Source organism: Onychostruthus taczanowskii, unplaced genomic scaffold (genome assembly GCF_017590055.1).
Source record: "Onychostruthus taczanowskii isolate IOZ18803 unplaced genomic scaffold, ASM1759005v1 scaffold60, whole genome shotgun sequence".
NCBI lineage: Eukaryota > Metazoa > Chordata > Aves > Passeriformes > Passeridae > Onychostruthus > Onychostruthus taczanowskii.
The window spans coordinates 1,703,942-1,720,199 of record NW_024503680.1 but is presented as its reverse complement, the minus strand read 5'-3'; the positions used below and the strand labels follow the sequence as shown (position 1 = coordinate 1,720,199).

Here is a 16,258-nt window from a genome sequence, read left to right as displayed (position 1 = left end):
CTGAGTCAAGTCCCACTGGACAGGCTTTGAGAGGACCATGCATGTGGGGAAAAGGTTCTATCTTGAAGACAAAAAATGTATTTTTCCTAATCACACCATTTTAAATCCTGTAAGAAAAAAATAATGAAACAGTCTTAAGAAATCCTGGTGGCTATATATATATATATATAATTTTATATAAAATACTTGTTTATGACAAGACTTCAATTCTCAAGAGCAGTTCAGTTTTTGACTACAACAATAAGCATAAAACCTTCCACAAGCAGAGTGATTGCTGCATGCTCTGAATGGCCTCACCAAAATGCAAATAAATCAATGGACCAAAATTCTGGGTCATCCTTGAAGCACCATATTCTTGACACAAGTGAAACCAAATTATCTACAAGGCTCCTCAAGTAGAGCACAGGTGAGGTTAACTAAAAGGGAGGTGGGAGAAAACAATGTAAGAGCAAGCACAAAAGTGTTTATATTTAGAGTTTGAACCTCAGAATCATGGGAAATAGTGATAAATCACTATGTGATGAGCAATCTGGGTCAGAAGACTCAGTAATACCCCATTGCTGGTCAGCAGCGTTCACAAAAAGTCATCAAAAAGTCAATCAAAAAGTCAGCAGCAGCAGCAGCAAAAGAAGGTTTTGTGTAACATGAAGGAAAGAAAAGAGAAAATTGTAGAAGTAATCCAAACCTCTTCCATTTTAATTTGTGTCTGTACCCTGCTGAGGGAACAAACAGTTTGTAAGTTGTAGTCTGTCATGTAAGTCAGTAGTAGCTGCAGGGTAACAAATAGGACAGTAAAGCATATGCAAAGTCTGATTTATGGGATCCAAACAGAGAGAGCCCGAGTCTTGCAGCTATTTGCATCTTCCTCACATGCAAACAAGCACTGATGGAAAGTTTCCTGCTGAGAAAGAGAGAGGCAAGAGATGTACTGGAGAGAAACCTGGTAAGAAAAAAAAAAAGGAGAAAGAGGACTGGAATAATTTCTTTAGACTGGGGTTTTTTGTGTCTTGGCACCAGAGCACAGCACAATCACAGAATGACAGAAGGGTTTGAGTTGGAAGAAACCTTAAAATTCGCCTCATTCCAAGCCCTTCCATGGCAGTGACACCTTCCACTGTCCCAGGCTGCTCCAAGCCCTGTCCAGCCTGGCCTTGGGCACTGCCAGGGATCCAGGGGCAGCCACAGCTGCTCTGGGCACCCTGTGCCAGGGCCTCAGCACACTCTGAGTAAAGAATTTCATCCCAGAATCTAATCTAAATCTCTTCTCTTTTAGTTTGAAACTATTCCTGCTCACCTTGAAGGTGTAATAGTGCAGCTGTTCACCAGGCAGTGTGGATTTTTGGGAGATAGGAAACATCATATTATGGGTTTTTCTTCTCAGATTCCTAGACCAATTAATAAAATAGTTGCAGGGCTTGCTGTAACCATAACCCCATTGCTCAGCAGGTTTCTGGTCTTAGATCTTAAGCGTCTTTAGAAGTCACAGCTGGACAGGGGTGATGGGGAGGATGACCTGAAGCAGTCTCCCAGTACCAGAGGAGGTATTCACCATGGCACAATATCAGCACATCAGAGCAAAGCTGGAAAGCAGTGCAACATGTTTGAGGGGCTGGTTCTATGAGAAGAGTGTTTCATCAGCTTGCAGCTGAATGGATGCTGGGAAATTATTTACTTTGAAAAATGAAGCATTCTTCAGTTGGGTAGAGATGGAAAAGGAGGTCTGCAGCATCTCCACTCCAAGCTGCAATTCTGGCTGTTTCCTATTCTCACAATCTCAGTGAATTAACTTCTAAGTGATCATTCTTTCCTTAACACTGCAACAGGCTCTTCAATCTCTTCATTCAGACAGGACAAATGCAAACATCATCTGCTCCCTGGAGTTCAGTCACACTGACTCGGAAAGCAAACCAGCTCAGCTCCAGCATTCAGAGCTAAATGCTATGCAAACATTAAAAATCCCATTCACCTGAATTCCTGACACAAACACCTGCAATGATCTCCATTCAGCACCACTGACAAACTCCAAAAGCCTTCTGCCAGCTCCCAGACTGGAAGCTAAGAAGATTCTGGAGCTGCCTCAATGCCAGTATCCTTAGCCCCATCATCAGTCAGGTGTTTACAGAGCTCCCATCATTTGTTTCCTCATGAACTTTCAACCTTTTTTACTTCAGGATTAGAGGCTCAGCTTGTAAATGCCAACCTCTAAACCAGAAGAGGAGTTGAGACTTCCAGAGTCTGTAGTGTTGTGTTGGCAGGAGGGAGAAGAGTGTGTGTGGCACCCAGATCTGCAATCTCTGATGGCTGAACATCCACAAGAAGAGATTGTTTAAGGAAGAGTTAAACCTCACCACAATCCAAAGTGCTCCGAGATGTACAAAACAAAAGAAAGCTAAGCTAAGTCAGGGCAATGTAAAGAAACAACAAATAATTTTAACTGTTTTATATCTTGCCTTGCAGTTTGTTTAAAAACAATAAAAATAAACTCTGGGCATATGTTTCACACATTCTAAGAAACCCAACCGTGCACTGTGCAGACTCACAGGGTGCTGCCAGCAGAAAATGAACACTCAAATCCAAGAAAAGACAGCTGGGAATTCATCAGCACCTGGCTCAGGGCAGAAGTTGGCCCTTCCACAGGTGATGTTCAACTTCTTAGTTCGGTGTCCTACACCAAACGCAGGATTTTGCACAAAGCTGGATGAAATACTGCATGCCTGAAAGAGATCAGTATCTGAGCTTCCTTAGCACCTGGTGCTGCAAAATTTTTACAAGTTCCAGTAACCACATTGGCTTTAGTTATTTGCATCTACAGAAACAGTTTTCTCTTTTCTTTGGAAATTAATTGGTTTTTCCCACACACATGGGATCTACAGGTCACACTGTATTGCAAATACACCCTTTTTTTGCAGGTTTGTTATTAAAGATTCGCATACTAACAATAATCCGTTCTTACTAAGAAATCTGGTGTATCTTAGCTTGCATTTCACATCAAGTAAAACATTACTTCTTGGGGTTTTTTTGTTGTTGTTGGGGGTTTTTTTGTTTGTTTGTTTGGTTTTTTCTGCTGAAAAATACGTAGATTTTGGTGCAAAAGGGGTATCCCTGCCCTGCTGAGATAATAGCTCATGCCCAACAATTACATACCATAAGTGCCCAAATCTGCCTAAACCATCCCAGAATCTTCATCAACATCCATGAATGGTGACAGATGACACTTCAAGGGAGTTTTCTTGAATGGAAAGCAGTTAACAGCATTGTAACCACAGGGTGGATAAATTAGGAATAGCTTTAGATCTTATTTTTCAGGAGAAGCCCATTAATAACTTCCCTACAATTTTAAGCAGGCAGAGGAAGGATGAGCAGAAGAGAGTTAACAATGAATGTGACTCATCTTTCTTGCTAAGTCTTTAAGTTCAGTCATAAGCAAAAAAATAAGTGTAATTTTGAATTTTAATGTCACATGAGCATCATTAACAATCAATTTGCATGAAAATCTGTACTTTAAAAAGGAACAAAGAATGAAAAGCTGCCAGGTTTGTTTGATAATGCCACATATCTGCTGGTCATTCACTGCAAGGACACTTCCAGATACCAAAGGCACGGGGCTGTGTTCTTGATAGTTTATGTTCTTTTCTGAGCATCAACAGTCCTGAGTTAATCTCTATGCAGTTGCCTTAAACCTCCTTAATAACTCTAACTAGAAACTAAAAAGTTTGCATGTATATCATATATTAGTGGTGTGATAGGAGAGCCATTATCATTTCCCAGGTTGTTAGAAACAAGGTCAAGTTTAAACCCTGAGTACTCCCTGCTCATCTTTCACAGGAACAAAAAAGGCTGCTGAAGAGAGAAACAAAAAAAAAAAATGTTGGGAAAAATATATATTAAATTGAGAACACACCATTAGTTTATGGACTTGTCTTGTATCCCTTGTGGCTTTGTATTCCTTCTGAATGTGTTTGTTTACACATATCAACATATTTCTTGCTGATTAATATGAACAAGAGAAACCAGCGAAGATATTCTGGACCATTAGTGCAGGTCTGTGTGGCACTGGATGCAATGCTGACAACTGGATCCTTTCTATAAACTGCACATTTATCTCTCTTCAAGGAAATGGCTTCATTTCCCAGCTCTGTTTTGGAAGTTAAACATAAGGAGAGGGAAATATTTCCTTTTGAGAGGACTCATGTTTCATACTACTGAAAATCTACAATACAACAGCTTTGTCTTCCATCTCCTTCACTGGCTTCACAGCTATGAAGTTGGATGGAAAGAAGAGAAATTGGAGTGCTTGTACTTTCATTGCCTCCTCTTTTCTTACCACACACCCACCCCATGATTAAAACTGAGTTAAAGCAACAGCTACTGAGCTGCACTGAATTAAACAGAGCAGTGACAAGTTCAGGTAATTACCAGCTAACACCAACAAAGGGATTGTTACATTTCCTACGCCAGTATGACTGCAAAGAAATAAAGGAAGAAGTGGCTTTTCCAGACACTCTATTAATGACAGAGCCACTCTCCCTCATTCAGATATTTCACAGGCAGCACAAACAGCCTGGATGCACCTCCCAGGCTGGGTGTAGTGCTCAGAGCTGCATCATTAGGTGTTTTAGCAGATGTGAACTCAGCTTCTCACAGCACAGCACAGCACTGGACACTGACTGTACTTGTGCAAACTGGGAGGAATCGGGCAAAGAGGGAGCAGGCAGCCCGAGGGAACGCTCATTATCAGTGTCCTGACACTGCTGGGAGCACCAGCTTACAGGCTGATAGCTTTGAGGGCCTTGATTAATGTGCAGAACTCAGGCAGATGAATTCACACGTGCCCAGAAACTTCTGTGATCTGGATGAACCTGATAAATTCAGATAGAAATCTTCACATCTGCCAGCTGCTTATTAATGCACAAGGGGAAAATGGTTTTTTTTTAGCAGTAAAATCTAAACCAGACATGCCACAGCTGAGCTTGGCTTCCAAAGACTTCTAAGGGACAGAGGGATGGGGTCTTCCAGCCACTCTGATGGGAAAAGAGGACAGTTCCAATACTGAGCCTACTTTTCATATCCACACCCCATCTCCTGGGTGAAGTATGGGGACCTGAGCATCACCAGCAGAGGTTATATTACCCCATGATGTGTTCATTTTAATGAGCACATTTGGCATTAATATCTCAGGGTATAGAACTATCTGTGTATCAAGCATGAAAAAAAAAAAAAAAAAAAAAAAGAAGCAAAAAACCCCAAAATCCCAAACAAACAAAAAAACCCAACCAACGAAAAAAAAAAAACACACACAAAAAAAAACCAAACAAACAAAAACCCCAAACAAACAAACAAACAAACAAACCCCAAAAAACCAATAAAGAAAATATTTGAAGGGTCTTTTTCATATTCATCACGTCTCTCCATAACAGCTCCATAGGAAGTGAAAAACTTTGCAGTTGGTGAGTCTCCCCTATGATTACATGGAACTATCTCTTCATCCCAGGAACACATTCCAGAGTGTGTTACACACACATGGATCACACACTTCCATACCCACTGAACTTTTTGGTTGCAAAGAAATCAAGGGAGAGCCTGATGTGACATTTCTAGAACCAGCTCCAGCCCAAGATCAGCCTCAGGTCAAGAACAAAGATGTTTTCATTTCTTACGACTTTTAAGCTCCAGAAAATTCTTTCTCCTAGTGGGACTTCCTGCTGTTGGATATTTAACTGAAACTATTCTGGAGTCAGCTCTAGTAATAAATACTGAGAGACCAAAATACCTGTAGAGCTTTTTCTTGATGAGTCTGTCTTAGAACTGTAAATCTGAATTTTTTCACAGCGTATTTCATACTGGAGAAGCTTCCACATAAGGATTTATTTAAATAGGAAATTATTTATCATGTTTTTCACACCAGAGTATCTCAACTCCAGCAATTTGACAGGTTTTTTTTGATTCAGTTCATTGTTTAGTGCTTTTGTCTATGTTGTTTTCCTTTGGTTTGTGGTTTGGGGTTACTTTTATTTTGTAAATTCTGGTGCCTGCTTTTAGGAAGAGACTCAATCACTCGAGCAGATTTCAGTGTGTACCTGGTGAGTTAATAAACAGATGGTGGAATTACAGTGACGAGCATCACACCAGAAGATACCCAGAGAGAGAAAGATAAACAACTCTGACAAGGAGCCCACCTCTCCCTCTGGTATCACTCATGGCATCAGCTCCTCCTGTGACTCACAAAAGCCTGATAAAAGCAAAAGTGAGCTGTCCCAAATATCACAGCGATGACAGCAAGGCTCTCAGGTAAGAGACAGGGTATTTTTCCAGCCAAACACTTTGAAAATCAACTAAGACAAAATTGAAGAGAGCTAGAACGTCCCCTTGGAGGTCTGTGGAGAGGCTGGGCTGAGGCTCAAGAGGCTCCTCCTACCCCTGGAGTAGCAGAACAGACCCCACAAAAATCCAAGGAGCCTTGAAAGGATGTTAAGGTAGCAACAGGTAGCAGGAAACTCATTTTGAGAGGCTTCTGGAGAGTGAAAACCTCAGAAAAACTGGCTCATAAAAATAGGATGTAGATGCTGTAATATTCCCTGTTTATCAGCTCTGATATGTTGAGTGATTAATTTGGACATCCAGAGTACCTGAAAGGGATCAAGGAATAAAAAAACAACCGCAAACAGTCTTCCATACACCCCCACAGAGTTTAAAATGTTATCCACAGCCTTACCTATTGTGACAAGTGTCCTGGAAGGACACCACCATTAATACAGACCTTAAATAATGAAATTCTAGTCAATTTCCACAGTATTTTAAACAATCTTTATACAAGCAAGGCCTACATTTTGTTCAGAATATGAGGAACTGCCACACAGCTTTTACTTAAAAGAAAATTACAGGCAGGAAATGTTCCATTCAGGTGTGAGAAGTGTAGTGAGACAGAGAATCTCTGGGGTTTTTTTAAACTGCCCTGTACAAAATTGTATTAAATTACTATATGTGAGGGAGAAGAAATAGAGAAGAGCTATTTCCACTGGAGCACCAAAGGATGGCAAGGGGGGCAGATGGAAATGATAGGCTTTTCTGGCCTGGCTATTATGATTGGAGAGTGCAAAGAGGAGAATAAATGTATTGTCATTTATTCCAGCCAGAAGACAGAGAAGCATTAGCACATGCAGAAAATAGCTGCCTAGAGAACAGCATTTTCACAGGATTACAAATGTATCTCCTGCCACTAAACATACCAGAATAATTTGGAACTAATACTGTTATATTCCAGTGTATAAAATTGACAGTAATTTCTTTTCAATAATACATTGCTCTTAGTGAAGGTGCCCACAGACAATCAAGGAGGTGTGTTTAATTTCACTGATCATTCCGTTTGCTGAAACAGGTATTTACTGTCCAATTTGGGGTTTAGGAGTATGCACATTTCAAAGTAAAACTTCTCTTTTGATATTTAACAAACTTTTTTATTCAATATTGAGAAATGTAAACTACTTTCTGTTCTAAATACTCCAATAAAACTTATTATGCATAGGGAAGCAAACAGATCTTTCAATTAAAAAGATTACATAGACACACTTTTAAATCTTAATCTTTGTTGAAGAAACACCCTGTGATTTTACGTTCCTCTGATCAAGAGAAAGCACGTGAGAAGCAGAGGTTTAGCTTGGATTTAGCAGGTTTAGGAGCAGGACTATCAATTGAGCAAAATCTCAATTACAGGCTAATTGAATGTATGCTCAAGTACATTATTACAATTCAATAATCATCTCTTCAAAATTAAACAATTCCAATTTGCTTTCATTTCCGCCTGTGCACATGCATTACAAATTTGCTATTATTCACACTAAAATTAGTCAGGCTGTTTGGAAGCCCGATGTGCACAGGGTGGCACCAAATTGACCTCAAATGAACCACTTAACCTCACCTGCTTCCTAATCAGGGATGAAGAGCAGGATGGAACCTTCCCATAACACTTTGATCCTGTTAAAGTTCCTTCCAGGTGGGTGAATTGCTGAGCAATCCAGCAATGAAGCCATCAACAACTTTCCTGGTGGACATCCAGCCATTCATGGTTTTAATTTATTCTTCTATATTTTTTTATCTTGTTTGTATCAACAAACATGAAATTGTCAAGCTGCACCAAGGGAAACACCAAGGGTTGGGTATTGGAAAAAAGTTTTTTACAGAAAAGTGATAAAGCTCTGGAATGGCTGTCCGGGGAGGTGGTGCAGTCCCCATCCCTGGGTGTGTTTAACAAAGCCTGGATGTGGCACTGGGTGCCAGGGTTTAGTTGGGGTGCTGGGGCTGGGTTGGACTCGATGATCTTGAAGATCTCTTCCAACCTGGTCATTCTGTGAATTCCAGGCACAGAACTGAGCCAGGAATGCTCTGACAGCTGCTTGCCCTGGAAAGCTGCTTTCCCTCTGTTTAGCTGTGGTACAATCCTAGGTGTGCCACTCCTGGCAGCTCAATCCCCTTTTAATCGTGAGTTAATTCCCCCAGATTTGAACAAGACACAAGATCACCTGGTGGGAATGAAAAGCACTTGGCATCCAGCACAAGCATTCTCCTCATGATCTGTGTGGTCCAAACATCTGCACCACACAACACTCCAAGGCACAACAAAGGCATCTGATCACCAAAGGATAGATAGTTGGCAGAAAGCAGCTCAGTGAACAACCAGATCTCGTTTGTACAGCTGTCCTCTGTTTTCATACCCTCCATTTAAATCAGTAAATTACACCCTGTGAGCAGACCCAGACTTAAATTCTTCTCACCCCAAACACAGAGTACCTCATGAACAGCCCAGCCACCATCTGAACTCACCACCTAAAGGTCAGTGAGCACTCCTGTGGGGCAGCTCATGGTAGGTTTAAAAAATAAATAGATAAATACGAATCCAGCATAGAAGATAGCACATCACCACCTGCCTCAGGAAGGTGAGATTAAGACACACCTTGCATGTGTCTGGCTCTTGAATCATGGTAATTAATATGGCTAAAATCCAAACACCCTTCAAGAACTACTGATGCTTCTACTCTGGACTTCAGGGCGTCAGCAGAATCAATCCCAGCATTTACTGCCAGCAGCCTTGAACAGTCTCTGCTGACATGCAATGCTCCACCACAAGATTATTTCTGCCTGATAAAATACTGGAAAGGAAAGCAGCTCGTGAAGCTGATTGACAGCCAAACTATTCAGCTGACTACAGTAAAAGTCTCCATAGCCACCATATTTTACTACAAAACTTTACAAAGAGGGCTGTGTCCAAAGCATTAATTCAAACACTCAAGATACCAACTTAAACTCACGTCACTTTCACCCTTTCTCCCTATTTTAACACGAACTAAAGAAGATCCGACAGAATGCCAGTTTTTACAGACAGTTATCCCCCAGGAGGAAACACTCCTTGTGCATGAATATGCTTTGCTGCTCCTACCTTTGACGATGAGCTCGGCGTAGTTGGAGACACCAGAGCCGCCGTCGGAGCGGATGACGCAGCGGTACTTGCTGATGCTGCGCTGCGACGTGTCGGCCACGCTGACCGTGGCTGAGAAGCGCCTGTGGTTGACCACTCGAGTGACCATCAGGGCTGTGTCCCTCCCGTTCCACTGCTGCAGAGGCAGAGAGAAATAACGCCGTGATGGAGACAGGTAGGCTATGCGTTGGTGCATCCATGTGTAAGTCGCTCCTTGGAGTGCTTAACATGGTCGGAGCTCCGTGTTCACGTTTTGGGAGAGGTTTTGGGCAAGCACGGCTTTTCAAGGGAAGAATTCAGCCACTCCCTCAGGAAATCCACAGGGCTGTGTGAGCTGGGCTCTAAATATTTTTATACATAGGTGAGGGTGGGCAGGCCCTGGCACAGCGTGCCCAGAGCAGCTGTGGCTGCCCCTGGATCCCTGGCAGTGTCCAAGGCCAGGCTGGACAGGGCTTGGACCAGCCTGGGACAGTGGAAGATGTCACTGCCATGGCAGGGGTGGCACTGGATGAGATTTAAGGTCCCTTTCAACCCAAACCTGTGATTCTATGATGTATTTAAATTTGTATTTCTATTTAATATTTGAGATATATTTGGGGTTTTGGTGTGTTCTAAGGATGCAAAGAGGGTAAAGTGTCTGTCAGGGAACTCATATGAGGGGCAGGACACTGAGGACACTTGGCTTGGTCAGAGTAGGAGCTCTGTGACAGGGACAGGACCCAGGAAATGCCTGGAGCTGTGCCAGAGAGGGTCAGGTTGGAGATCAGGGAAAGGTTCTTCCCCAGAGGTGTTGGCACTGCCCAGGCTCCCCAGGGAATGGGCACGGCCCCGAGGCTGCCAGAGCTCCAGGAGCGCTGGGACAGCGCTGCCAGGGGTGCCCAGGGTGGGGTTGTTGGGGGGTCTGGGCAGGGCTGGGGCTGGGCTGGTGATCCTGGGGGTCCCTCCCAGCTCAGGACATTCCATGATTTTCAGATTAGTTCCTGTAAAGGCTGCAGAGGGGCAGCTCTGACTGCCACTGTGCAGTTCCACCCACTGTAATTAGAGGTCTGTCTTGGATGTGAAAACACAACAGCAGAAGGCTTTGTGTTCACCTGGAAAACACTACAAATTAACAGATTCTGTAAATTTAGCCTTTTCAGATGCAAAACTCTGATTCTGAACCAATTTAAATAAATTGGTTGGATGAGCAGACATCCTTGTATATCCAACATTCCCCAATAAACGTCACTACCAATGCCAGTCCACATTTTTCCAGCTGGAAAAGGGACAGATGAAGAATTAGCCAGAAATTGTTCTTCACAGTATAAACACCTCAACTTGCTCATTTGTCCAGTTTGTTAGGAATTTTAAGGAAAGCACATTACTATTTTGGCAGTTTCCACTAAACAGTTATTAGGGGTGTTTCCAAGGCTATTTTCATTAAATGTTGCAGTTTTAGAGAGTGGAAAGCAGGTTTTCATTAACAATAGCAATTCTTTCCTCCCCAACTCTACTTCTCACAGGCAACGGTTCATATTGCTGCAGGTCAGAATTGTTTTCACACACATCTAATTGTAACTGGGGATATATTTTAATGAAAGAACCAAAAAAAAAGATAAAATAAGTCAAAAATGTATCTCAGTGAGTGCTAGACATACACCATAGGTAAATAAATTTAAGTTAAAAATGTAATTTTTAGAAGAGCTGTGATGAGACCATAGTCACTGAATATAAAATAATTTTTTATATAATGCCAACAATATGTCTCACCAACTTAAGCCTTTTTCCCAGTACTATTTTTAATTTTTATGATTAGATATGCCAGTTCCTTGATTTAAGCTAGATTTGAAAATGTTATTTTAAAATTTTATTAAAATGCCTGAAGTCAATTATAAAATTTGATAAAACCTGGTAATTATTTGACTACAAAGACCCTTCCTGTCTGCCCCTGATGTTACAACTACGGCATGATCAAAACCTCAGTGACATCCATCCCAAGCTGAGAATAAAACTTTTGGACTGGCTTTAGTGTTCTCCAAATTATGTTGGTCCTGTGTACATGCAACAAGAATCCTCTCTATTTCTTTAGGAGTTAAACATTTAGGAACTCAACAATTTTAAAAGCTTCTGGAATGGTAATGCTGGGTGTTCATAAATCAGGGAAATTTAAGGGGCAGGAGAAATTATTGTGTCCTTCACTGGGAAACACACACCCCACGTGCTGATGTTGGAGTTGATGTCAATTCTACCACTGACAGTGAATTCCCAAGGTTTTTCCTGCACCCACCAGAAGAGCAGGACCCAGACAAGTTTGATCAGTAGGCTGCAAGTAAGACATCCAGGGAGGGAGTGTTTTGGTCTTTCAGTGAGTAACTAAAAGGAGCAAGAACAAATCTGCTGTCAACACAGCCAAGGGAAACTGGGAGCAAGAAGAACAGGGTGCAAACTGGGTTTGCCTATTTTACCCACCCAGGTAAGTAATTTCAGACCTTGGAGATTTCCTTCTTAACAATTACCACTAACTCCAGGCTGAGAACATTTTTAGGGTGAAAGGAAAGCAGATGGCATAATAATGCAGAAGAGAACTGTTCCACTTCCTCTCTCTTCTGCTTTATGGCTGAGTGTATACAGGTGCATGGGCATTTGTTTGAAACCAGAATTTTGTGTCACTGCCCATTTTTTCCTTTTTCCTTCTCCTAATTCCATGCTTTGTCACCTCAACTCTCACCTATAAGTAAATTACGGCAATTCTTCAAAGGATCTTGATGAAAACATTTTGTTTCACCACCAATCTTTCTCTAGCTATTTATTTCACTTGCAAAAGCAAAGAAAGCCCCAAATTAGCCACAAAAAAAGGAAAAAAAAAAAAAAACCCAAACCAGCAGGGCATGGCTTTACCTGGAGCCAGAGCTTGTCGTGCTGTGACCACTTCCCGCCGGCGATGCACTGGAAGGTGGCGTTCTGCCCCACGTTCACCTCCACGTTCTGCAGCCGCAGGAAATGCGGGGCTTTTCCTGACAAAAGAGGATTGCAAGGGTAGAGCCAGGCAGGAACCACCCGTGCTGCACCCACCCAAACACCCAGCAAAGCCTTTGCAAAAGTGCTTTTGCAAAACAAAGCTGCCCTTGGATGTTTAACTGCTCCCTGCAGGGGGAAGTGGTGATGGAGCTGGGAAAAGGTGGCCTGAGGGATCTTAGAGAGCCCTGGCACCCCTGAAAATACAGATTTGGATCAAATCACAAGTTCATGGTCACTAGCACAATTCCTTATTGCCTGCTATAAAGAGTAATTGAGTCATCTCTTCTTTTCAGAAAACTATGATTCTAAAAAGGTCAAAAAAAGTCAAATGCTTTTGTGCTTGTCAAGCATGACTGACCCAAACCCCATTTTCACAAGAGTCTTTTATTCTTTTTCTTTTCTTGACTATCAAATATGTCCTAGACCTTTAGAACAATGCATCATCAATATCAAATCAGATATTAAATGAAATATTCATTTAACTGGCAGTATTGTAGCACTGGTTTAGTTTAAGATCACTGATATCAATGTTTTGCTGACAGTAAATTCAGCATTAGTTCAAAATTAAACCAGTGATATTAAAATTGCAGACATAATTTTTTTTTCATAAAGAAACTAGATGAGAGGATATCTTCTTGATTAAATATCAGACTGAGTTAGGTCTCTATTTAACTAACAGTATAAACAAGATTACCGCAGCAAATGCAACATCTTTAAGTGAATTATTTTTTTTGCAGGGCTTCAGAAAATGGTTTGTGCACCATTTGAAAAATTTTAGTATGATACTCTGAAAAAACTTACACCTAAAAAGTCAGGGGTTTTCAACAATATCTGCACATTTTCTAGAATGATTAGACACTGAAATACACAATTTCAGAGGACAATATAACCTCCCTTCTGTTGGAAGAAACAGCTTTAAAGGGAAGTGGGCATCTGTGGCCGTGCATGGCTGAAACTTGATGTACAAGTGTTTGACACATGAACAGGGAACACATGTTCATGCACCATGTCAAATGTTTTTATCTGCTCCTGTGCCCCATCCAGCAGAGCTCACTGACAGCTCCTGAAGGACAGGGACTCTGGGCAGCAGGAATTTGCATCAAGGTTTACTGGAAAACTCCCTCTGGGTGACATTCAGAACATTCTACAGGGTATTTCAGGATAATTCTAACATTTATGCCTGCAGTCTAAAATGTGCAGCTGTAAGTCAGCTACAAATACGAAGGTGTGGAGTCCCACCAGTGCCAACATCCTGGTCCTTGGCTCTGCCCAGCCTCTGGAGCATGGGTTGTGCTGTGATGGCAAGGGCTCGTGCACACAGAGCCAATGAGCTTTTAGCATAAGGAAAATGGATATTCCAGTGTATTGCTTCACAAGACAAAGGAAAGCAAGAGGCAGCACCAGCAGTACATTTCTTTTTCTGTATTACTGTGTCATTAGGGGCATTTCACTGCTTTTTACTGACTTTGGTTTGCCTACCTTTGTCACCTGTGAAGGTAAAGCAGAAATGAAGAAATAAGACCAATGATTTCAGTAACCTCCAGGGCCACCAGGAGCTTCACAGTCCCCATGTTTTGATTTACAACAATTGTAAAAGGAATCTGAGGGGCAAAGGCTGTACAAGGAAAGGGAACACGTGGGTGACGTTCACCCTGGTGACTGACACTGCTGAACAACAAAAGCAGCACTGGGAACCAGACAGGAGCAGCATTTACAGACACTGCAAAGAACTGCAGCTTGTAATGAGATCTGTATGCTGGGGGCTGCAAACAGATTGAGAAAAAACTCCAACTAACCAACTCTGTTTCAAACATTGTGTTGCTGAGTCACCAAGAATGCATTTCATTTTGACAAGGACATGTACATACTTGAAGAAATGGATTCAAAATCAGTTTACTTAATTAATCATGGATACAACACAGCATCCTGCCTAACTGCTTTAAATCCCATCATTTTCTTGTTGAGGCTCTGCCCCAGGGTTTGTTTAGTGGCCTCTATCCCAGTGAAGGGAGCAGCAATCACCCAACACACTGTGGAAGGCACAGACCATTTGGGGATTCGTCTGGATGCTGCCAGTTATCAGCAACATCTGGTTAATACAGACTGTAAGTATTCCTTAATGAAGTAAATGCACCCAAAGGCCTGAGCAATGAGCACATGGTAAATACAAATATAATTTACTTAAGCAGCAATTAAGCATACTGCAGTTATCAGAAATGTCCTGTTAAACTTGAGCAGAACCATGTCTGTCACATTGAATGGCAGATGTTCTTTGACATTCTGATCACAGCAAAAACAGCTGATTTCACTCCATCTATAAGATCCATCATTTTTTTGTGAGCAGCTGTCACTGACTTACTGAAACCATGAGCCAGAAAAAGGGGCTGTTAAAGAAGATCTTTACATGTAACTGTACATTACATCCATAAAATATGCAAAGTCCTCAAGCCCCACTTGAAGGTGGGTAAAGGAGCCAAACAAGTTCAGACTCAAAGACTGCGGCACAATGCTTCTTTAAACATAAAAAAGTAAATATATCTCATCTTATTGTTGTGTCTGCAATAGAAGAAATGCAGCACTAACATTTTTTAATAGTGTGAAGAACCTGCATTAGCTTCTACTCCTGTATATGTGCAGTGTCTGAATAAGATTAATTTTTGATATCTTCACAGCTTTCTGAGCAGGTCTAGTATGTTGAAACCAACCTTTGGGACAGGCCTCTTACCAAGGAAACACTGAAACAATTTGTTTGGTTGTTCTTTTCAGAAGTTAACCACACTGGTTATAATGAGAAGCATTTTAGATTGTTTTCTACAGCAATAAGATTAAGAAACACTAAAACCATCAGTTTACTAGCAAGTAAAGAAGAGAGAATTCCACTAGCCATAAACTGAGAGCAGCTTTGCCTTTTGTACAACTTGCAAAAGTGGGTAATTAAGCAAGGCTGACTGTCCTTAGGGGTCTTGGTGGGAGACAAGACATTTTAGTGCTGACCCAACTGGGTAAATCTCTCCTTTACACTACAAACTATGGCTTAAACCACATTGGTACAGTCAGAAAAATAAAGAGTGCTCACTGCAGGGATGGGCGAGGACTCTGACTTCATCCACAGCTATGTACCCAGGGTGTCCTTTCAAAGAGACAGATTCAAATATCACCTGAAATATAAAAGAAAAAAAAATCTGAGAAAGAACATTTACATCAGTAATTTCAGCAGTCACCACATTCTGCTGTTATTCCAAGTCTGAGTCAGTCAAGGCATTTTGTCAACAATGAAGGGATACCAGTGTAATTCAGTGTGTGAATGCAACATCAAATCTGTTGGGGAAGCAAAACAGAGGATTAGAGCAACATTCAATAGGATTAAAGACAGCTCTGTGCATCTCTGATTTGGAAAAGCAATACGTGCCCTGGCTATACACACACCTATATTCTCTTAAGCACCAGTCCAAGAACATTAGGTGGATAATAATTTGATATCTTGTTCTCAGTATGCCTTGGAAGATTGGAGAAAGCACTACAATTGGAGAAAGCACTACAATTCTCTCCCTGAATCAGTGACCATGCATTCCAGTCATTTGCAACTTCTAAAATTCACTACTAGAACAGAGAGTTAACTATTTAAAACCAGTAATCAACAGTTCTTTTTGTTCTAAAGAAGAGCTGGCATTCCCAGACTGTCACTGTTCAGCCTCTTCTTTATCTCCTTCATCAAAAGATTTAATACGGTAAAAGGTTCAACTGTCCAAATATTGCCCTGGATGAAAACAGACCAGAAATATCCTTCCTAAC

General features: G+C 41.5%; 1 protein-coding gene across 1 annotated transcript in view; it reads right to left on the bottom strand.

The window, feature by feature from the left end:
• Nucleotides 1-16,258, bottom strand: part of PTPRT (protein tyrosine phosphatase receptor type T) — a 443,055-nt gene that overhangs the window by 251,687 nt on the left and 175,110 nt on the right. The window contains exons 4-6 of the mRNA XM_041419248.1: nucleotides 15,543-15,624; nucleotides 12,347-12,462; nucleotides 9,431-9,605 (exon numbers count right to left, since the gene is read on the bottom strand). Of these exons, the coding sequence (XP_041275182.1) occupies nucleotides 9,431-9,605; nucleotides 12,347-12,462; nucleotides 15,543-15,624 (373 nt within the window). The remainder of the gene's footprint in view (nucleotides 1-9,430; nucleotides 9,606-12,346; nucleotides 12,463-15,542; nucleotides 15,625-16,258) is intronic.